Genomic DNA, 15,788 nt, shown 5'->3' with positions numbered 1-15,788 from the left:
CTTCAGTATAACAATTAACAATTTTTGTAACGCTATTAACAATTTTCGTATAACAGTTAATAACAAATTTTTTTGGAAAATTCAACAATTAGTCACTGGAGCTTTGGCGGGCAGAAACAATTTTTTTTAAAATTTTTATAATTTCAATATAACGGTTAACAACTTTTGTAATATTATTAACAACAGGTTTTTTAAGAAATTCAAAAAGTAGCATTTTTATAACTTCAATAATGCCGTTAACAAGTTCCATAACTCTATTAAAAATTTCAGTATAGCATTTAACAACATGTTTTCTTAAAAATAAAAAAAAAGCATTTTTACAACTTTAGCAACTACTTTTTTTTGGTTGAAATTTTTACAACTTTAGTATAACGGTTAATAATTTTTATAATGTTATTAATAACTTTAATATAGCAGTTAACAACAAGTTTTCTGAAAAATTCAAAAAGTAACATTTTTACAACTTTAGTAATATCGTTAACAAGTTCCGTAACTCTATTAACAACTTCGGTATAGCATTTAACAATAGGTTTCTTTAAAAATTTAAAAAAATGGCATTTTTATAACTTTAACAACTACTTTTTTTTAAAATTTTTTTTTACAACTTTAGTATGACGATTGATAACTTTTATAAACGCTATTAACAACTTTAATATAGTAGTTAATAACAGGTTTTTCAGGAAATTCAAAAAATAGCATTTTTACAACTTTAATAATGCTATTAACAAACTCAAAAACTTATTGTTAACCGCTATACTGAAATTATTAATAGCGTTATAAAAGTTGTTAACCGTTATATTGAAGTTGTAAAAAATTTTAAAAAAATTGTTTTTGGCCGTCGGAGCTCCAACAACCAATTGTTGAATTTTCCGAAGAACCTGTTATTAACTACTATACTGAAATTGTTAATAGCGTTACAAAAGTTGTTAACTGTTATATTGAAATTGTAAAAATTTTCAAAAAAATTATTTCCAACCACTGGAACTTATTGAATTTTTCAGAAAACCTATTGTTAACTGCTATACTAAAATTATTAATAACATTACAAAAGTTGTAAACCGTTATACTGAAGTTGTAAAAATTTTCAAAAAAATTGTTTTCGACTGCTGGAGCTCTAGTGACTAATTATCGGTTGGTCGCCGAAGCTCTGGTGACTGCTGCCACCGGAACTCTGCGACCGACCGATCAGTAGGAACTTTGGTATTTTAAAAATAATAAATAAAATGAAGGACAATAATCATTTTAGTAAACTTGTAAATATCAAATTAGTCTCTTAAAACTAAATTAGAATTTCTCAAATTGCCATTTTTCCGTCTTTTTTTTCCGAAACTTTTGGCATGTACTACTTTGCATACTGTCCTGTTCTGTGCCCAGTGCCAACCTATCATCAACTATTTTCTACGAGTTTCTATACAAGTCCTTCGGCTACAAGCCAAAGGTCCATTGACACCTTTGCCCTCCTTGCTTCTTTTCCCTCCCTAATATCGCGCATCATGCATTCCTGAAATGCCCAACTGCAACGGCAACGAATAACGAAAATTCAGTGAAAAAGCAGAGGCCGTAGTCGTGACAACCGCAAGAGTCGAAACCATGGCGGCGGCGGCAGCTGATGAGTCGTCATCGTTTTGTTCATCCTCTATCTTCTCCCAGAAAAGCACCAGGCTTCCTGATGACACCGTCTTCTACGCCATTTTTCCCGACTTCGTACTCGACCCCACTACTCCCAACGACCTCTCCTCTCTACAATCCCTCCACCTTCAAATCATTCAATTTCTTTCCCCCTTCACCACCGATTACATCTGGCAGCATGAGCCCTTCACCCTCACCCCCTCTTCAACCCCCAGGTCTTCTTGTGTCTGCTCCTCTGACCTCCCTCACCTCCACGGCAAGGTTCGTTTCGGCGACAACCTCGAGGACGAGTGGTTCACCGTCTTCCTTCTCTTCCAAATCTGTCTTCACTTTCCCTCGCTCTCCATCAGAGTCTGGGACACTGACGGCGAGTTCTTGCTCATCGAAGCAGCATTCCATCTCCCTCGTTGGGTTAACCCAGACAATAGCCTGAATCGCGTCTTCCTTCGCCAAGGTGACCTTCATATAGTTCCGCGTAATCGGCTTTCAAGCCCGAGTTTAGCTGATTCGTTGAAATTTTTGGTCGGCTGTGGAGTCGAATCGAGGGCGTCAGAGTCGGTTCAGAGGGCGGTTAAAAAAAAGATTTCAGATTACCCGGATAGAGCTAGGAGGAATATGCATAGGGTTAGGGTCAGGGTTCCGGTTTCAGTCGCCCAAGTTTTGAAGCAGGAGCCTTGCATGATTTCGCTTGCTGTGGAGGGCTTTTATGACAGGGATATTGATACCATGAAGTTTGCGGCGACCATGGAGAAATTCTTGGGCAGAGGGAAAGACGAAGAATTGGTATGTGTTTCTGTGAAGATGTCTAGGGCAATGTATGCACAATTAGTGCAGCAAACGTTTCAAGCGCCAAAATGTTATCCAATGCCGAGCAGGAGCGACTTGTCAGTGTACATGGAAGCAGAGTTGGGCATGAAAATAGCTTGTGGGCTTGAGATGATGTATCAGCAGCGCAAGCGTGATGGAGTAGAAGGGAGAGGGAGCACGTGGGAGGCATTTAAACAGGCTTTGGAGAGGAGTGGTTATTTCCAAGGGCTGCTACCAGGTTCCAAAGAGTATCAGAGGTTAATGCAAAATGCTGAGGAGTATTATAGAAGCAGTTCTGTGTACTCCAGAGTCAGGTATGTTTTCTGTATTGACATTTACCAGCACCACTGAAGTAGCCTACGTCAGGATTAATTTAAAAAAAAAAAAATCCATTGTGTCTGAAGAAAGCTGTCAATTCAAATAGGTTTTCCAGACTTATGACGTGGTATTAGTATTTGATGGGAAGGAGGGTCTGGGGTATCCGTATCATAGACTTTTCGAATTTTGGTAATTCAATTTTGGGAATGATAAATTTGGGTTGTTGTTCGACAACATTTTGGGCTATGGATTATAGAATTTGGATTCTCTTTTGAAATTCTTGCCATTTGTCACAATTCTAATTTATAGTCATTGAATTGACCCGAGTTGTCATTATCTTACTTTTTTTCCCTGAAGTAGAGGGAAGCCATATGTATTTCTTTCCCATTTGGTTTGAATTGCAAATCCATAAAAAAAGATCAATCTAAACCATTAGATTGATCTTATGATTAGAAATTAGAATTGAGATAGATCGATGGAATTCTGAAGTGAGAGAATCCACATATGTGGGTCAGGAACTCAAATTTCGCTCCCTCCCCGGGAATATGTTTTCTGCTTTTAGTTCTCGAGTTAATCTTGGTTTCTTATTTTGTCATTACTTTACTAATGTGAAAATTTGTTGCAGTGACTTGCTGAGTGCTCCTGTGAGACGCATTGATGAAATCCTTGCTTTACCACATTCAGTGGATGATTTTAAGGATCAGGAGGTCCCTCCATCTGATGATGATTCATGGCTCTATGGTGGAGAGGAAGAGTTGAACTCTGTTCTTCTTGAAAGACAAAAGGAGATGGAACTTTATGACCTAAAACATAAGAAGAAAGGGAAGGGGAAAGAGCAGCAAGAGGAGGGTCTATCATCTGGTTCTAATGCTAGAGAGTTTAATCCTGCTGATATAACAAATACTATGCAGGCTTTTGTCCACAAAGTGTCAAGCTACAAAGGAGCTGAAGCTCCTGAAAGCATGTTAGTTATACTATAATTTTTTTTTTTAAACATATTTGATATGCATTCTGTACACATAGTATTGGCATCTTTTTCAGGTTAGGTTTGGGTTATGGTATGAGATTATCATTAATGAGGTTCAGCCAAAGATATTGAGTGTGTTCCATATGCATTGTTTCATGGAGGTCTGAGTACAGGGACTAATAATCTAAGGCCTATAAGCTTCCATTTTTCTCTCTTTCCTTTTTCCCTGGGTATTTAAATTTGGAAACACTCGTGCCATTTGTTATGCAGTGTTGATTACTCATAATTCCGCATGCCTTATGATTTTTCCAGGTTATTTCATGATATCTACAAATCAAGGCTGTGCTCAACTTGATATTTTGGAATTTTGGATATTTTTAAGAGTACTTGCTGTATGATGATCACTCCTTAATTTTATATTCTCTCGTCCTTTTAAGGAATAAGGAAGTGGACCTGGATGTGGACCAATTCATTAAGGACATGGAATCAGTAATGAAGCACCAAGGAGTTAAAGATGATGACAGTGATGTTGAAGAGGGCTCCTCATCTGAAGTGGACTTCGGTAACATCTGTGTTATTGAAACAAATTATCTTCTCTTGTTTTGTTTTAATTTGATATTTGTTACAACCATTTTCCTGCAAAGAACATGTATTGCTCCAATGGATCATGTATTGCACTTTACATGATTTATCATAGGCATGCATAGTTGCACATACATTTTGGTTCACAGCTTCACTTAAGTTTCAACTTTCTTCTAGCGATCTGTTTTATGCAAATGTTCCAGCTCCTTTTCGGTTTAGGAGGAAGGGCAGCTCTAGAAGTCACAGATTGTTTTCTGCCTTCATGAACAAGCATGAGCAGCTGCCTTAGCATGTGATCTTTTGCTGCTGCTGCTTCATAATACTTTTTTTTTTTTTTTAATAATTTTTAAAAATTTTTTTTTCCCCTCTTGAGGAATGATTCAAACAATACCCCAAGGAAAAAACCTACTACCACATAAGGTTCAAGCCTTTTGATGGAGCACTTGAGTAATAAATAAAGATACAGTCAAAAGAATGAATCTCAAATATTGTTATGCCTCAAACTGTGAAAATAATTACTAAAAGTAAATGCCACAATTCATTATTATTTTTCTCTCTTCATTCAGGCATGATATCTAGACTGTTCTAACGTGTGAATAAGAACTTACAATTGTGCTATCTTGAGCTTATTTACGTGAATGCTTTGAGCGGCATTCAATGTATTTAATCAAGTAGTGAAAGTTGATATGTAGTTGTTGCAGTTAAATAAAAATAAGTAATTAAAATTGAGGCTTGTAGCTTAAAAAGTGCATGATGTTTATGGATGGAGGAGCTTATTATTGCATAAAATATAAACTTCTTGCTCCTTTTCTAAAAACTTATCTGTTTGTGCCAGTCAAGTTTTCTTTTGCTCAGGTAATTTACGCATATAAGATGTTTCTAATTGTTTGTGAATTATGTTATTAGCAGAACAAAATTCACTGACTATAAAACTAGCATTTCTGTTTTAGCATGCAGATAACCAAAAAGGATAATGATTTCTTTCCAGGAAATTAATCAAATATATGAACAATCGATGGTGCATGTCTACCCCTGCTATATCTCTTAAGGTTTCTTATGGTTTTGTGAATAATTGTGTAGATGATTCTGATGAGAGCGATATGGCTGAACCTGACAATGAAGATGGTGGAGATACATTCATGCAGTCCTATTCTGATGCAATGAGTGAAGAGCTGAAGGCAACCACTCTGGGAAGAAGTTTTGTTCGTGCTAATGAACAAATTCCCAAGAAGGATGAGGTATTTTGCTTGTGTTTGCATGTAGGAAAAACTATTCAATTTCTTATGACATAAATATTACCTGGCCTCACGAAGCCAATTCAAAAGTTAAGCAGTGAAAGATAAGCAGGTTTGCCGTGAACTATGACTCAAATTTGGCTCTTGATTTGGTGCCCAAGAGGACAAGTTTTTTTGACCATTTTCCCTTATTCACGTCTGATGAGGGGGCAATGTGCACATTCACATGAGAATTTGGCTTTTATTTTGTTCAGCAAAGTCTCATAGCTGTTAGAAGGCTGAATGCTGTTGCATGAATGATTTTCTTTGTAATTCTCCAGCAGGGAACATCGAATACCGTGGAAAATATGGATGAAGATTTTTCTCCAGTTGATGTGGATCTGAATTTGGTAAAAAGCTTTCTGGATTCCTTTTCTTCCCAACAAGGACTCCCAGGCCCTGCATCGAATTTACTTGGCCTCATGGGGGTGCAGTTCCCACAAGATGACAACAAGGGGAAATGAAATTACTTGAATAATTTAGTCCAAGATTTTGGGGATGCTTCAACAATACAATCTAGATAGCATGTTTCATCATCTTGTTTCTCAAGCTCTTACCATGCAGGCAGGGATCTGCTTGATTGATTCTATAGAGAAAATCCCAGCCGTGATGTAGAACAATGATACTGGTTTTAATTCCTTGAGTAAAGAAGCGTGTTATGACAGAATTTGCTTTTGCAAAAAGCAAGGCAATCATTTGCTGCAGTGTTGATCTTAGCTATATTATGGAAAAAAGGCAATACAGTCATCTGCTGGAATTTGATCTGACCTATTTGATAACAGCAAACTTTGTCGCCAGTTTACCCGCATATTCATACTCTCCAAGTACACTCACTAGTCCCCACGCGGGGGATTTGAAGTGCTGTTGCGGTGTACTGTTGGTATGTTTTATTGTCAGTTAAGATGTGGTTGGTTGCTGTGAAGTTCGTATTCTTCATTGTCAGCCGCCTGCGGTTGATCATGCCTGTGAGATGTACAATTTTGATGTCAGAAAGACAATGTAGAAGCTTATTATATTGAGGTTCTTTTATTGTAAAACATCATGTATTTCATTGTTTTCTTTTTAAAATCAGTAAGAAGTTTAATTGCAATTTTAGGTCAGACGCTTCACAAAAGCCATGACATTGTGACCTGTACCCTGCGTTTGGATGAGAAAAAAAATGGAAGGAAAAATTAGGAAAAAGAGACAATTAAAAGAGAGAGCAGGGGAAAGAATTGATTTTCTTCTGTCTGGATAGCAAGCAACGGAAGACATAATGCAAGGAAAATGACTGAGAAAATAAATTAGGGGAAATTATTATAAGGTCTCAAATAATTATAATAAAGTTCTAATGACAAATGAGTTGCTTGTATTTGTTGTCATCCAATGTATTAAAATTTGTCATTACAAGTAAGATTTTTTTTATTGATGACATTCTTTCCTTGAAATCTCAAGATGGTTCTAATAAGTTGTGGGAGTCCCTTTCCCTCTCAGCCTACCTTTGAAAGGAAGTTACATAAGCTTGTTGTGCCTAATATTTGAATTTTTATAACTTCAGTGATTTTATGTCAAAAGCTTGTAGAGGTTGAAAAAAATTAATGTTTTGTCCCTTTAATTAAAGTTGTGATAGCTCAATTAACTACTAAATTTGCTTATTTAGATATTCACAAAAAAAATTGTCTTTCCTAATTAAATTTTTCATAGAAAATATATTGATATATTCTCTATCAAAATATGACATCTCCAATTCAAAGATGAACAATTGTTAAGCAAACAATTAATTAGGGGTGTGCATGAAATACAAATACCCACTGAGTTTACCCGAGTCCGAAGAAAAATTGCCTAGCCCAGCCAGAAAAAAAAGAGCCCGAAAAAGAATGGGCATCTTTGGGCTAGGCATTTCATGGGCAGGGCTGGGTATTGTGCAAGACATGCTGCCCTGCCCATTTGACCATGCCCGGATTATATATATTATAATTTATGAAATAATATTAATATATTAGATTTCTTTACTAAAAAAAAAATTATCTCCCTCTTCTTTGCAATTTAATTTATTATTATTACATGTCTATTAGTTTTCCATTTTAGGGGATCTAATTCTTCTAAAGAAGCAGTAGTATCTTGCTTTTAACTTGTTCTTCGTGGCTTTATTGGGTATATTCTATTGTGTGTTGCTGTTGTAATGTTGGCTATTTATAAGTCAATCTTCCCCTCTATGCCATTAACAACTTTTTTTGTTAGAGAATGGAGTTCATACATTATGTATCTGTATAAATCAACAATTTTGAATATTTAAACAAGATAGAAAACAAGATTGGGGTAGGAGCATGGAAAGAAAATTGGGGTTTAATTATCTGAATTACATGTTTTATTTTTATTTAGTTATTTTGTATTAATTTTTTATGAACAAGTCATATGATGGAAAGAAGTCTTTTAGTTGTATGGACTGTTAACTGCATTGTATTGCATAATAAGTATTTACATATTAAAAGTGGTTATATTAAATTATTATAAGATTATAAGATTTTTTATTTTTCTTTTTACAATTATGTTCACCCTATTTTTATATGGTCTATGTTATTCTTGTTAGCCCATTGCTTCAATTTTAATATCCTTTTGTAATCCTTTAGGTAACATTTAATTTTTACCACTTGAATGGATAATCAAGCTTCTATTATATCGCCATCCCCGGCTCCCAATGGAATATCTCAATATGCTTCAACCCCTCATCAATTTTTTTTAGATATTTTATTCTTTTCTCAACTTTTTGGAGTTGATGCAAACCGTTTGAATTTCAAGACTTTAATTACAATCTTGAGAGTTGTTTTGTTCTAAATGAATTATGAATATTATTTATTTGGATATTCGCTACGACTTGTTTTGAATTATTTCTAGATAACTTCAATGTGTGAAAATTTAAAATTATGAAATGTAATTTTCAGGTATGGATGAAAGTTTTTTTGCATGCGATATCGGTAGGTCATCACCATTTGGGTAGTAAAGCCTGCCCTACCCAGCCCAAAATGATTAGGGCTTCTATGGGTAGGGTCGGGCAGCGGGCTGCAAAATGCAGCCCGTTCATACTTCAGGCTGGGCATTGGGCAAAGGTCCTATCCTGCCCAGTCCTGCCTATGTGCACCCCTACAATTAATAAGAAAAATAATCCATAACAACTTTACTATTAAATTCAGTTTTAAAAAAAATTTCACAATCAGTAGCAATCATTGAGTGCCCTTATTTAATTGATGTTAAATTTTAGAGGAGGTGCTGAAATGCAAAATATCATTATATATTAAAAAATTAAAATCTTCCAGCGGGTTGTGGCCCAGGGTTCCCTTCTCCCTGCTATTGAAGATTAACATTGTGATTATATATTTATAATTTCAACAAGTTATGAATACAAAAAACTAAAAAGCTTATGTAATCAAAATCTTTTAATTAAATTAGAACAACCAGATTTTAAATTTAAAAATAAGTTTCCAATGCTAACCCCAAAAATTAGTGACAAAGTCTGCTAAAATAGAATTAGAAAACTGTATATACATTATACTCCTTCGGTCCTTATTATAAGACCCAATTTGACTTTTTATTTGATCCTAATTATAAGACCCAATCCATTTTGTCTCTTATATTTATGCATTTTTTTTCCAAGATAATCCTTCTAATAATGATAGTTTTAGCCAATATACTTAATTAGCGAGAATATTTTAGTAATGACAACACTTATTTATTATAAATAACCAACTTAACTTACTTCCTTAATCTCCTCAAATAAGTCAATTGGGTTTTATAATTAGGACCGGAGGAGTACATCTTTAAATTTAAATACCATTTATCATGCTAAAAAGGAACTTATATTTAATACTCTCTCCATTCCTTATTATAAGAGAAATTTGATGTTTATGATATGTTCCTATATATAAGAAATACTTAAAAGTTGTCTCTAATTTTTTGTGTTGATTTTCTATTTTATTCATATTTATTGTCTCCAACTCACACTCTCCCTCCCTCCCACTTTTCTTTCTTTTAATAATTTAATTGTTCTCTCTCATGCTCTCTCTTCTTATTAATGAGGGCATTTTTAGAAAAAAATACTTTTTATACACTGATTGTTTTTAACTAATTTTAACTGTTTTTTTTATTAACGTAATTTGGTTATTCATCTCTTATAACAAAGAACGGAGGGAGTATTAATTAAAATAAGTTCAAATATTGAGCTTCTCTAAAATAAAAATCACTATAAATATACAAAAAAATATCCAAGAAAGTTTGTAACATTTTTATAAATTACAATTTTATAAAAATTTACGTGAGTTTTTAATTATATATTTATAGTTTATTATTTTTCCATGGCACATCTTATAATCTCAGAATTAGAAAGATTCGTGACTAAATTTATAATTAAGTTTTTAAAAAATATTCCTTAAATAGTCTTATTTTCCTAGATGCAGCGAAAGTCTCCTATGATTGATGATTACTATTAAACTTGATATTTTAGTTATTTGTTGAGCAAGCATGTGATTCCCGTGCAGCAATCATATGCACACTCACCCAAAAAAAAATAATCCCTCACATCATTTAAGTTCAAATCATTCCAAATTAGCAGCATGTTGATGAAACTAAAAATGCATATCGGACTGCAAAGTGATTCCACAGACAAATTACGCACATAAAAAACTCTCCAAACACAACAGCGGATTAATGACATGCATATCAGCGGAATTGAAGTTCAAGTTTGTAGAATTACATGGAATAATAAATAACACATTAGGACTAACAAATTAATGATTATTTTCCTACACATTCATAAATATTTCTGGGTAAACCACATTTCGAGTTGTCCCCTTGCTGGCACTATTTGAAAGTCTCTGATTATTGATGATTACTATTAAACTTGATATTTTAGTTAATACAACAAAAAAATTTTAAAATAAGAGGAGAAATCTCATTTACCTTAGCTATGGGTTTTAATGTCAATGAGAATCTAGTTACTTTTTTATTATATATTTTCTCTTATTTATCTAAATATGAGAAAAAAAACATTTTCTCCTAATTTTTTTTTTCTCTTTTCATTTTCTCTCTTCCCATCTCTTCCCATTTACCCCTCATCCATACGAGAAATGAAATTTTTTGTGAAGAATTATGTCAATTATTTTCTCATGTCTACTAGAGATGGGCCCCAAAAACCACGCATGTAAAACAGAATCAATATAAAAATCTGAGGCACTTCCCCGAAATGTTATTGTTTTATTGTGAAAAAGGAATTTAAATTATATGCGTTCCAAAATTGTACAAATACATGTAATATTGCAAGCTGAGGCTACATTCAACCGTACTCCTGCGGACTTGTAAACAAGCTACAATCCATATCTTTCCTTTTTGGAAAGGACTGTTTGAAACACTATCTAATGAAACCAACAAAAATTTCGCATGAGATCCAGAAAGAACAAAGACTGAAGAGACGCAACAACATATTTACAAATATTGTCCTTTAATGGCAGCACGGTACTTCCTATGCATTCCAGGGCTAATGCCAGAGAAGATTGAATGTTTTTGTTTCTTTGGTTTAACCCCAAAGATAAATGCTCCCAGAGGAACCTGAGAATGAGAACGATTACCACTCCCACTACTATCTGAATGTCTTATCTCTGTGTTTCGTTGTTTCTTTGAGCTTGTGAGGCCAAATTGTTCACCCATCTTTGCAAGAACCTTCTCAACTTCAGATTGCAGACCTGATACATGATCTAGGCCTGCTTGAAGTTCATCAGCAACCTTGTTGTTCTCTTGTTTCATGTTCAAAACCTCACCTTGGAACTTGGCAGCTTGATAGCTGGTAAACTTGAAGTCGTAGTCTTCTGCACTGGCTTTCAAGGCCTTTGTTATCTCTTCCTGGATTTCACACAAGGATGAGGATCTACGTTGAAGTTCTTCTTTCAACGATGCACCCTTCTCCAACCAAACTGATAATTCAGTTTGGATCTCCACAAGATGCTTGAAAATTGGCCGTGCCTCTGATTTCATAGATTGTCTGACGCTCTCTGATTTCCCACTTTCCTCAAGTTTTGTTACATCTGATTGCAAATCTTTTATAGTGGTCTCAAATCTCTGTATCTCAGTGAAAGTAGTGCTGAATTTCAACCAGAAACCCAAGTTCTCCTCCAGAATTTCATCAATGCTCCTACGGAACTTCTCTTCTATAGCTGAAGTAGAGTCAGGCTGGTGAACTTTCAATATTTCCATATCATAATCATCTTCTTCTTCTTTCTTTACAGGCTCTTCTGTTGCTCTTAACTCTTTCAAGTCCTTATTTCCTTCAAAACTTCTCTCCATGAGGCCTAGCTTCTGACGCAAGAGTTTAATCTCTTCATCTTTCAAGGCATTGGAAGACTTCAGTTCTTTCAGCTTCAAGGATGTATCAAAGAGTATTTCTTGATTTTGCTTCTCTAACTCACTGAGAGTCTTCTTCACATCTTTGTAATTCCTGAGAATATTCGTATATTCTGTTAAGAGAAGTTTCTCCTTGTCCTTCATTCCATCCATAAACAACTGCCGCCAATTAGGTCCATCGTCTTTTGCTGTTGCCTGCTTCTGGGAATGAACTTCATGGGCATTTTCAGTCTCTGATGTAGACTGGGTTGCATTCTTTTCCTGCTGGTCTCTAGAACTCTCAGAATAACTATTTGCCTCCTCACTTTCCTTGTGTTGGCTGAGATCCTGATCTCCCGTGGCGATGCTTGATGCAGATCTTGCTGGTGAATTATTGCCAGGACTTGGAGTCTTTTCTTGTTCTTTGGGTTTCATTTGTGTTAATGAAATGAAATTTGTTATATGTGATTTAAAAACATTAAATCTAGATTGGCCTCCTGTTGATGACGCCTCTTCCTTTTCAGATGATTCCGTAACCTTATGCTCATTATCTGACCTTGTTTCATTTTGAAGTGAGTCTGTGACCTTCATTTCATTATCCACCGATCCTGTGACATTAGTTTCTCGATCTTTCCCCAAGCTTATTTCATCAATTTTGTTGTCTTTCTGCACATTATCATCTGCAAAATCAGCGGCACCAATCTTGTTATCTTTCTGCACATCATTATCCTCCAGACCGGCGACCTTAGGCTTCTTATCTGACTCTAAATCATTTATTGAGAGGTTTTCCTGGTTCAGTGCATCTGGTCTTTGCACTTCATGTCCTGGTACAGCTTCAACTAATGGTTCCCTTTCTCTCTTTGATAAATCTGGTATCTTAGCCCTCTCATCTGGCTTCACAATTGAAACCTCATCTTGCCTTTGAACTTCATGTTCTGGTACAGCTTCACCTAATGCTTCACTTTCTCTCTTTGATAAATCTGGGATCTTAGCCCTCTCATCTGGCTTCACAATTGGACACTCATCTTGCCTTTGAACTTCATGTTCTGGTACAGCTTCACCTAATGCTTCACTTTCTCTGTTTGATAAATCTGGGATCTTAGCCCTCTCATCTGGCTTCACATTTGGAACCTCATGTTGCCTTTGAACTTCATGTTTTGATACAGCTTCACTTGATGGTTCACTTTCTCTCTTCGTTGGGATCTTATCCCTCTCATCTGGCTTCACAGTTGGACCCTCATCTTGTCTTTGAACTTCATGATTTGATATAGCTTCACCTGAAGGTTCACTTTCTCTCTTTGACAAATCCGGGATCTCATCCCTCTTATCTGGCTTCGCAATTGGGACCTCCTCAGAAAGATGATCAAGATCACAAAGCGCTTCAGTAAAATGGGTTTGAAGATCTGTATTCTGGGTTTCAACCATTTCGTTGAGATCCTGTATGACTTGCATTTTTTCATCCATTTCTCTCAGCTTGGCTGTCAAATCATTTTTCTCATCAATAAGACTGGACCTATCATCTTCTAGATACACAATCTGGGACTGAAGTTCATCGGTTTCTGCTCTTAATCTTGTTACTAGAGCATCCTGGGAGGAAATCGAAGTTTCTAAGCTTATCACTTTGTTCACAAGCTCATCAATCTTCTCAGCCATTTCTGACACACTGATAGATCCAGAAGAGCCAGCTGCAATTTGTTCTTTAATTCGATTCTGCAATAGCTGCAACTCTTGTCTCTGTTGATTCATTTTTTCAATATCTTGATCCAAATCCTTGGCCATTTGTTTCACATTTTTCCCTGTCTTCGGCTCTGGCCTGCTAACCTGATCATAATGTAACTTGTGCATGAGAGACTCCAACTTCTCCCTGACCGCCTTTACCCTTTTGTTCTCAATTTTGGTTTCATCAAATGATCTTTCTTGTTTCACACGCAAACGAGTCAATGTCTCTTGGCAAGTTTTAAGAGCTGCTTCTGTCATCAAACGACGAGCTACATCATCTTCAATCACCATACCTTCACCAAACTCATCATGCAAAAGGGAAACTCTCTCTTGCAATCTTTTGATTTCCTCCTCCGTATCCCAATACTTTTGAATGGCATTATCATATGTGCTCTTCACAAACTCTTTCACAGTTTGTAGCGTCAGAATCTGCTTCTGGAGCTTGTCAATTTCTTCAAGTGCCTCCTTTTTGCTCAATCCAGATTTGATAGGTTCTTTTGGAGCACCTGCTTTAGACACTACCTTCTTATTGGTACAAAAATTTTTTGTGGCTGACGTGATGACTGTTTTTAAATCTTTTCGTGGAGGTTTTGGAACCTTTGGAGCAGCATTACTAGGTTTGAACCCTTCTGGTGCTTTTCTGGAAGCTTTGGGTGAACCATCCTCATCATCTTCATCCATAAACGGCACTTGCTCTGGACAGATGGAAGCAATGGTGTTGTTTGCGTTTTGTAACTCTTTTGATATGTGATCATATCGCTCGGCTAAAGCTCGGTAAGCCCGGTATGATTCTTCCACAAAATTAATTAGCTCGGGCCTCCCTTTGTAATACATTTCTGCTCTCTTGGCAAAGGAATCTCCATCTTCCTGCAAGAGTTTCATAACAGCTTCCACTTTCTCCTGGAAATCTGCAGTTTTGGGTAGGTACTCTCAGTTTTCACAGGAACATAGGATATTAAAAAATTAATTGTTAAACATAAGTTGGCATTTCAGTTCTAAGCTTCCAATTAAAATTAAAATAACATGTGAACTCAGATTGATACGCTGGGTGAATGAATGCCTATCATTACATCATGTTTGGTCCTCTGACATAACAGGAAATGATTTATTAACCTAAAGGCCTGACCATAGAATTTTGGCCACATTCAAGCAATGCTTCAATCTCACAATATACATTGCTTATTGAATGTCAAAAAAAAGGCAAGTTAAGCAATACTTTACCTGACCATTCTATTGCACATAAACAAAATTTATGGTTTTAAAAAAGTGAATCACTACGCATCCAAAGCTTATTGAATGTCGAAAAAAAGGCAAGTTAAGCCAGGAAGCACAAATATTGACATGAATATAAGACATGAGATGACGTGCATGGAACACAAAGCCAATCGCCATTCTCTTTCTTTAAGCTAAAGAAAAATCCAATGTTGAGTTTGCACAAGAGAATGCATGATACAGATAATAAACCAGATAAAAGCTCCTCATTGGCCGGACAAATCAGAAGGAAGAGACGGGGGACCTATAAGGTGTTGCTCCATCCATTTTGATTGCTTTGTTCTAATGTGGCTCGCCCACCACCACGAATACGCATTGCTAGCCGCTCTCTGCAACATAATGATCTCTTCTTCTTCTTGGTCCTTTTTAATGTAGTTGTTGATGATGACGAGACGTTATAGAGACGGAGAACAAATACATGCAAACCCAGTTACTCCTGTTAGGTCTCTCTCTCACATTCTGGGGAAAGAAGGGAGAGAAGGGGTTGGATTTCATGAGAGGAGCAATAGAGTAATGGGAAAGAAAAGAAAAACCAAATAGAAAAAGGAAAAGTGGGAAAGGATTGAATGGAACAAGAGAGAGAAAATGAAAATGTGAAAGTGAGAACGTAGTGCTAATAATGGGGTGATGGAGGGGAGCAAAACTCGCCCCAAATTTATTGGCAGAGCCTTCCCTTTCTGAATCTTCCATTCTTCCCATTTCCTATGACTTTCCCGGCAAATTTCAGAAATTGCATCTCTTGCTCAACTCAACAATGGTTTAAAATATAAATTTATTCTGAAAGTTTTCACTCAAGATTGTTGAACATCGGAAAGTATTTTTTAGAGCAAATTTGTTTTATAGTTTAAAATTAGGGGGAATTTCACTGTAGGACC

At 35.7% G+C, this 15,788-nt stretch overlaps 2 protein-coding genes across 3 annotated transcripts; one reads left to right on the top strand and one right to left on the bottom strand.

Moving 5' to 3' along the window:
* Positions 1-1,472: 1,472 nt before the first annotated feature.
* On the top strand, positions 1,473-6,677 carry LOC114757975 (protein ecdysoneless homolog). Of its 2 annotated transcripts, none has more exons than XM_028946957.1 (5): positions 1,473-2,750; positions 3,380-3,718; positions 4,159-4,283; positions 5,384-5,541; positions 5,862-6,677. In XM_028946957.1, exons 1-5 carry the CDS (start codon positions 1,591-1,593, stop codon positions 6,039-6,041), a joined length of 1,962 nt encoding a protein of 653 aa, XP_028802790.1. In that variant the 5' UTR covers positions 1,473-1,590; the 3' UTR covers positions 6,042-6,677. The 2 variants fall into 2 exon arrangements, with proteins under 2 accessions (XP_028802790.1, XP_028802789.1); XM_028946956.1 differs by having other exon boundaries at positions 1,474-2,750; positions 5,859-6,677.
* A 4,354-nt stretch (positions 6,678-11,031) lies between these two features.
* LOC114757964 (protein NETWORKED 2D-like) lies at positions 11,032-15,251 on the bottom strand. The gene is made up of 2 exons (XM_028946947.1): positions 15,158-15,251; positions 11,032-14,549 (listed from the first exon to the last, which is right to left on the bottom strand). Exons 1-2 carry the CDS (start codon positions 15,249-15,251, stop codon positions 11,032-11,034), a joined length of 3,612 nt encoding a protein of 1,203 aa, XP_028802780.1.
* Positions 15,252-15,788: the final 537 nt, after the last annotated feature.

The sequence above is a fragment of the Neltuma alba genome, unplaced genomic scaffold, assembly GCF_004799145.2.
Source record: "Neltuma alba isolate B1F8T4 unplaced genomic scaffold, ASM479914v2 tig00010659_pilon, whole genome shotgun sequence".
NCBI lineage: Eukaryota > Viridiplantae > Streptophyta > Magnoliopsida > Fabales > Fabaceae > Neltuma > Neltuma alba.
This window is presented reverse-complemented; position numbering and strand designations above follow the sequence as displayed.

Bases quoted from the DNA above. Each gene is read 5' to 3' on its own strand.
- LOC114757975 (XM_028946956.1), top strand. From the start codon at position 1,591: ATGGCGGCGGCGGCAGCTGATGAGTCGTCATCGTTTTGTTCATCCTCT. The intron at 3,719-4,158 runs GTTAGTTATACT...CGTCCTTTTAAG, and splicing joins GCTGAAGCTCCTGAAAGCAT to GAATAAGGAAGTGGACCTGG. The intron at 4,284-5,383 runs GTAACATCTGTG...ATAATTGTGTAG, and splicing joins CTCATCTGAAGTGGACTTCG to ATGATTCTGATGAGAGCGAT.
- LOC114757964 (XM_028946947.1), bottom strand. From the start codon at position 15,251: ATGTTGCAGAGAGCGGCTAGCAATGCGTATTCGTGGTGGTGGGCGAGC. The intron at 14,550-15,157 runs GTCCCCCGTCTC...CCAAAACTGCAG, and splicing joins GATGGAGCAACACCTTATAG to ATTTCCAGGAGAAAGTGGAA.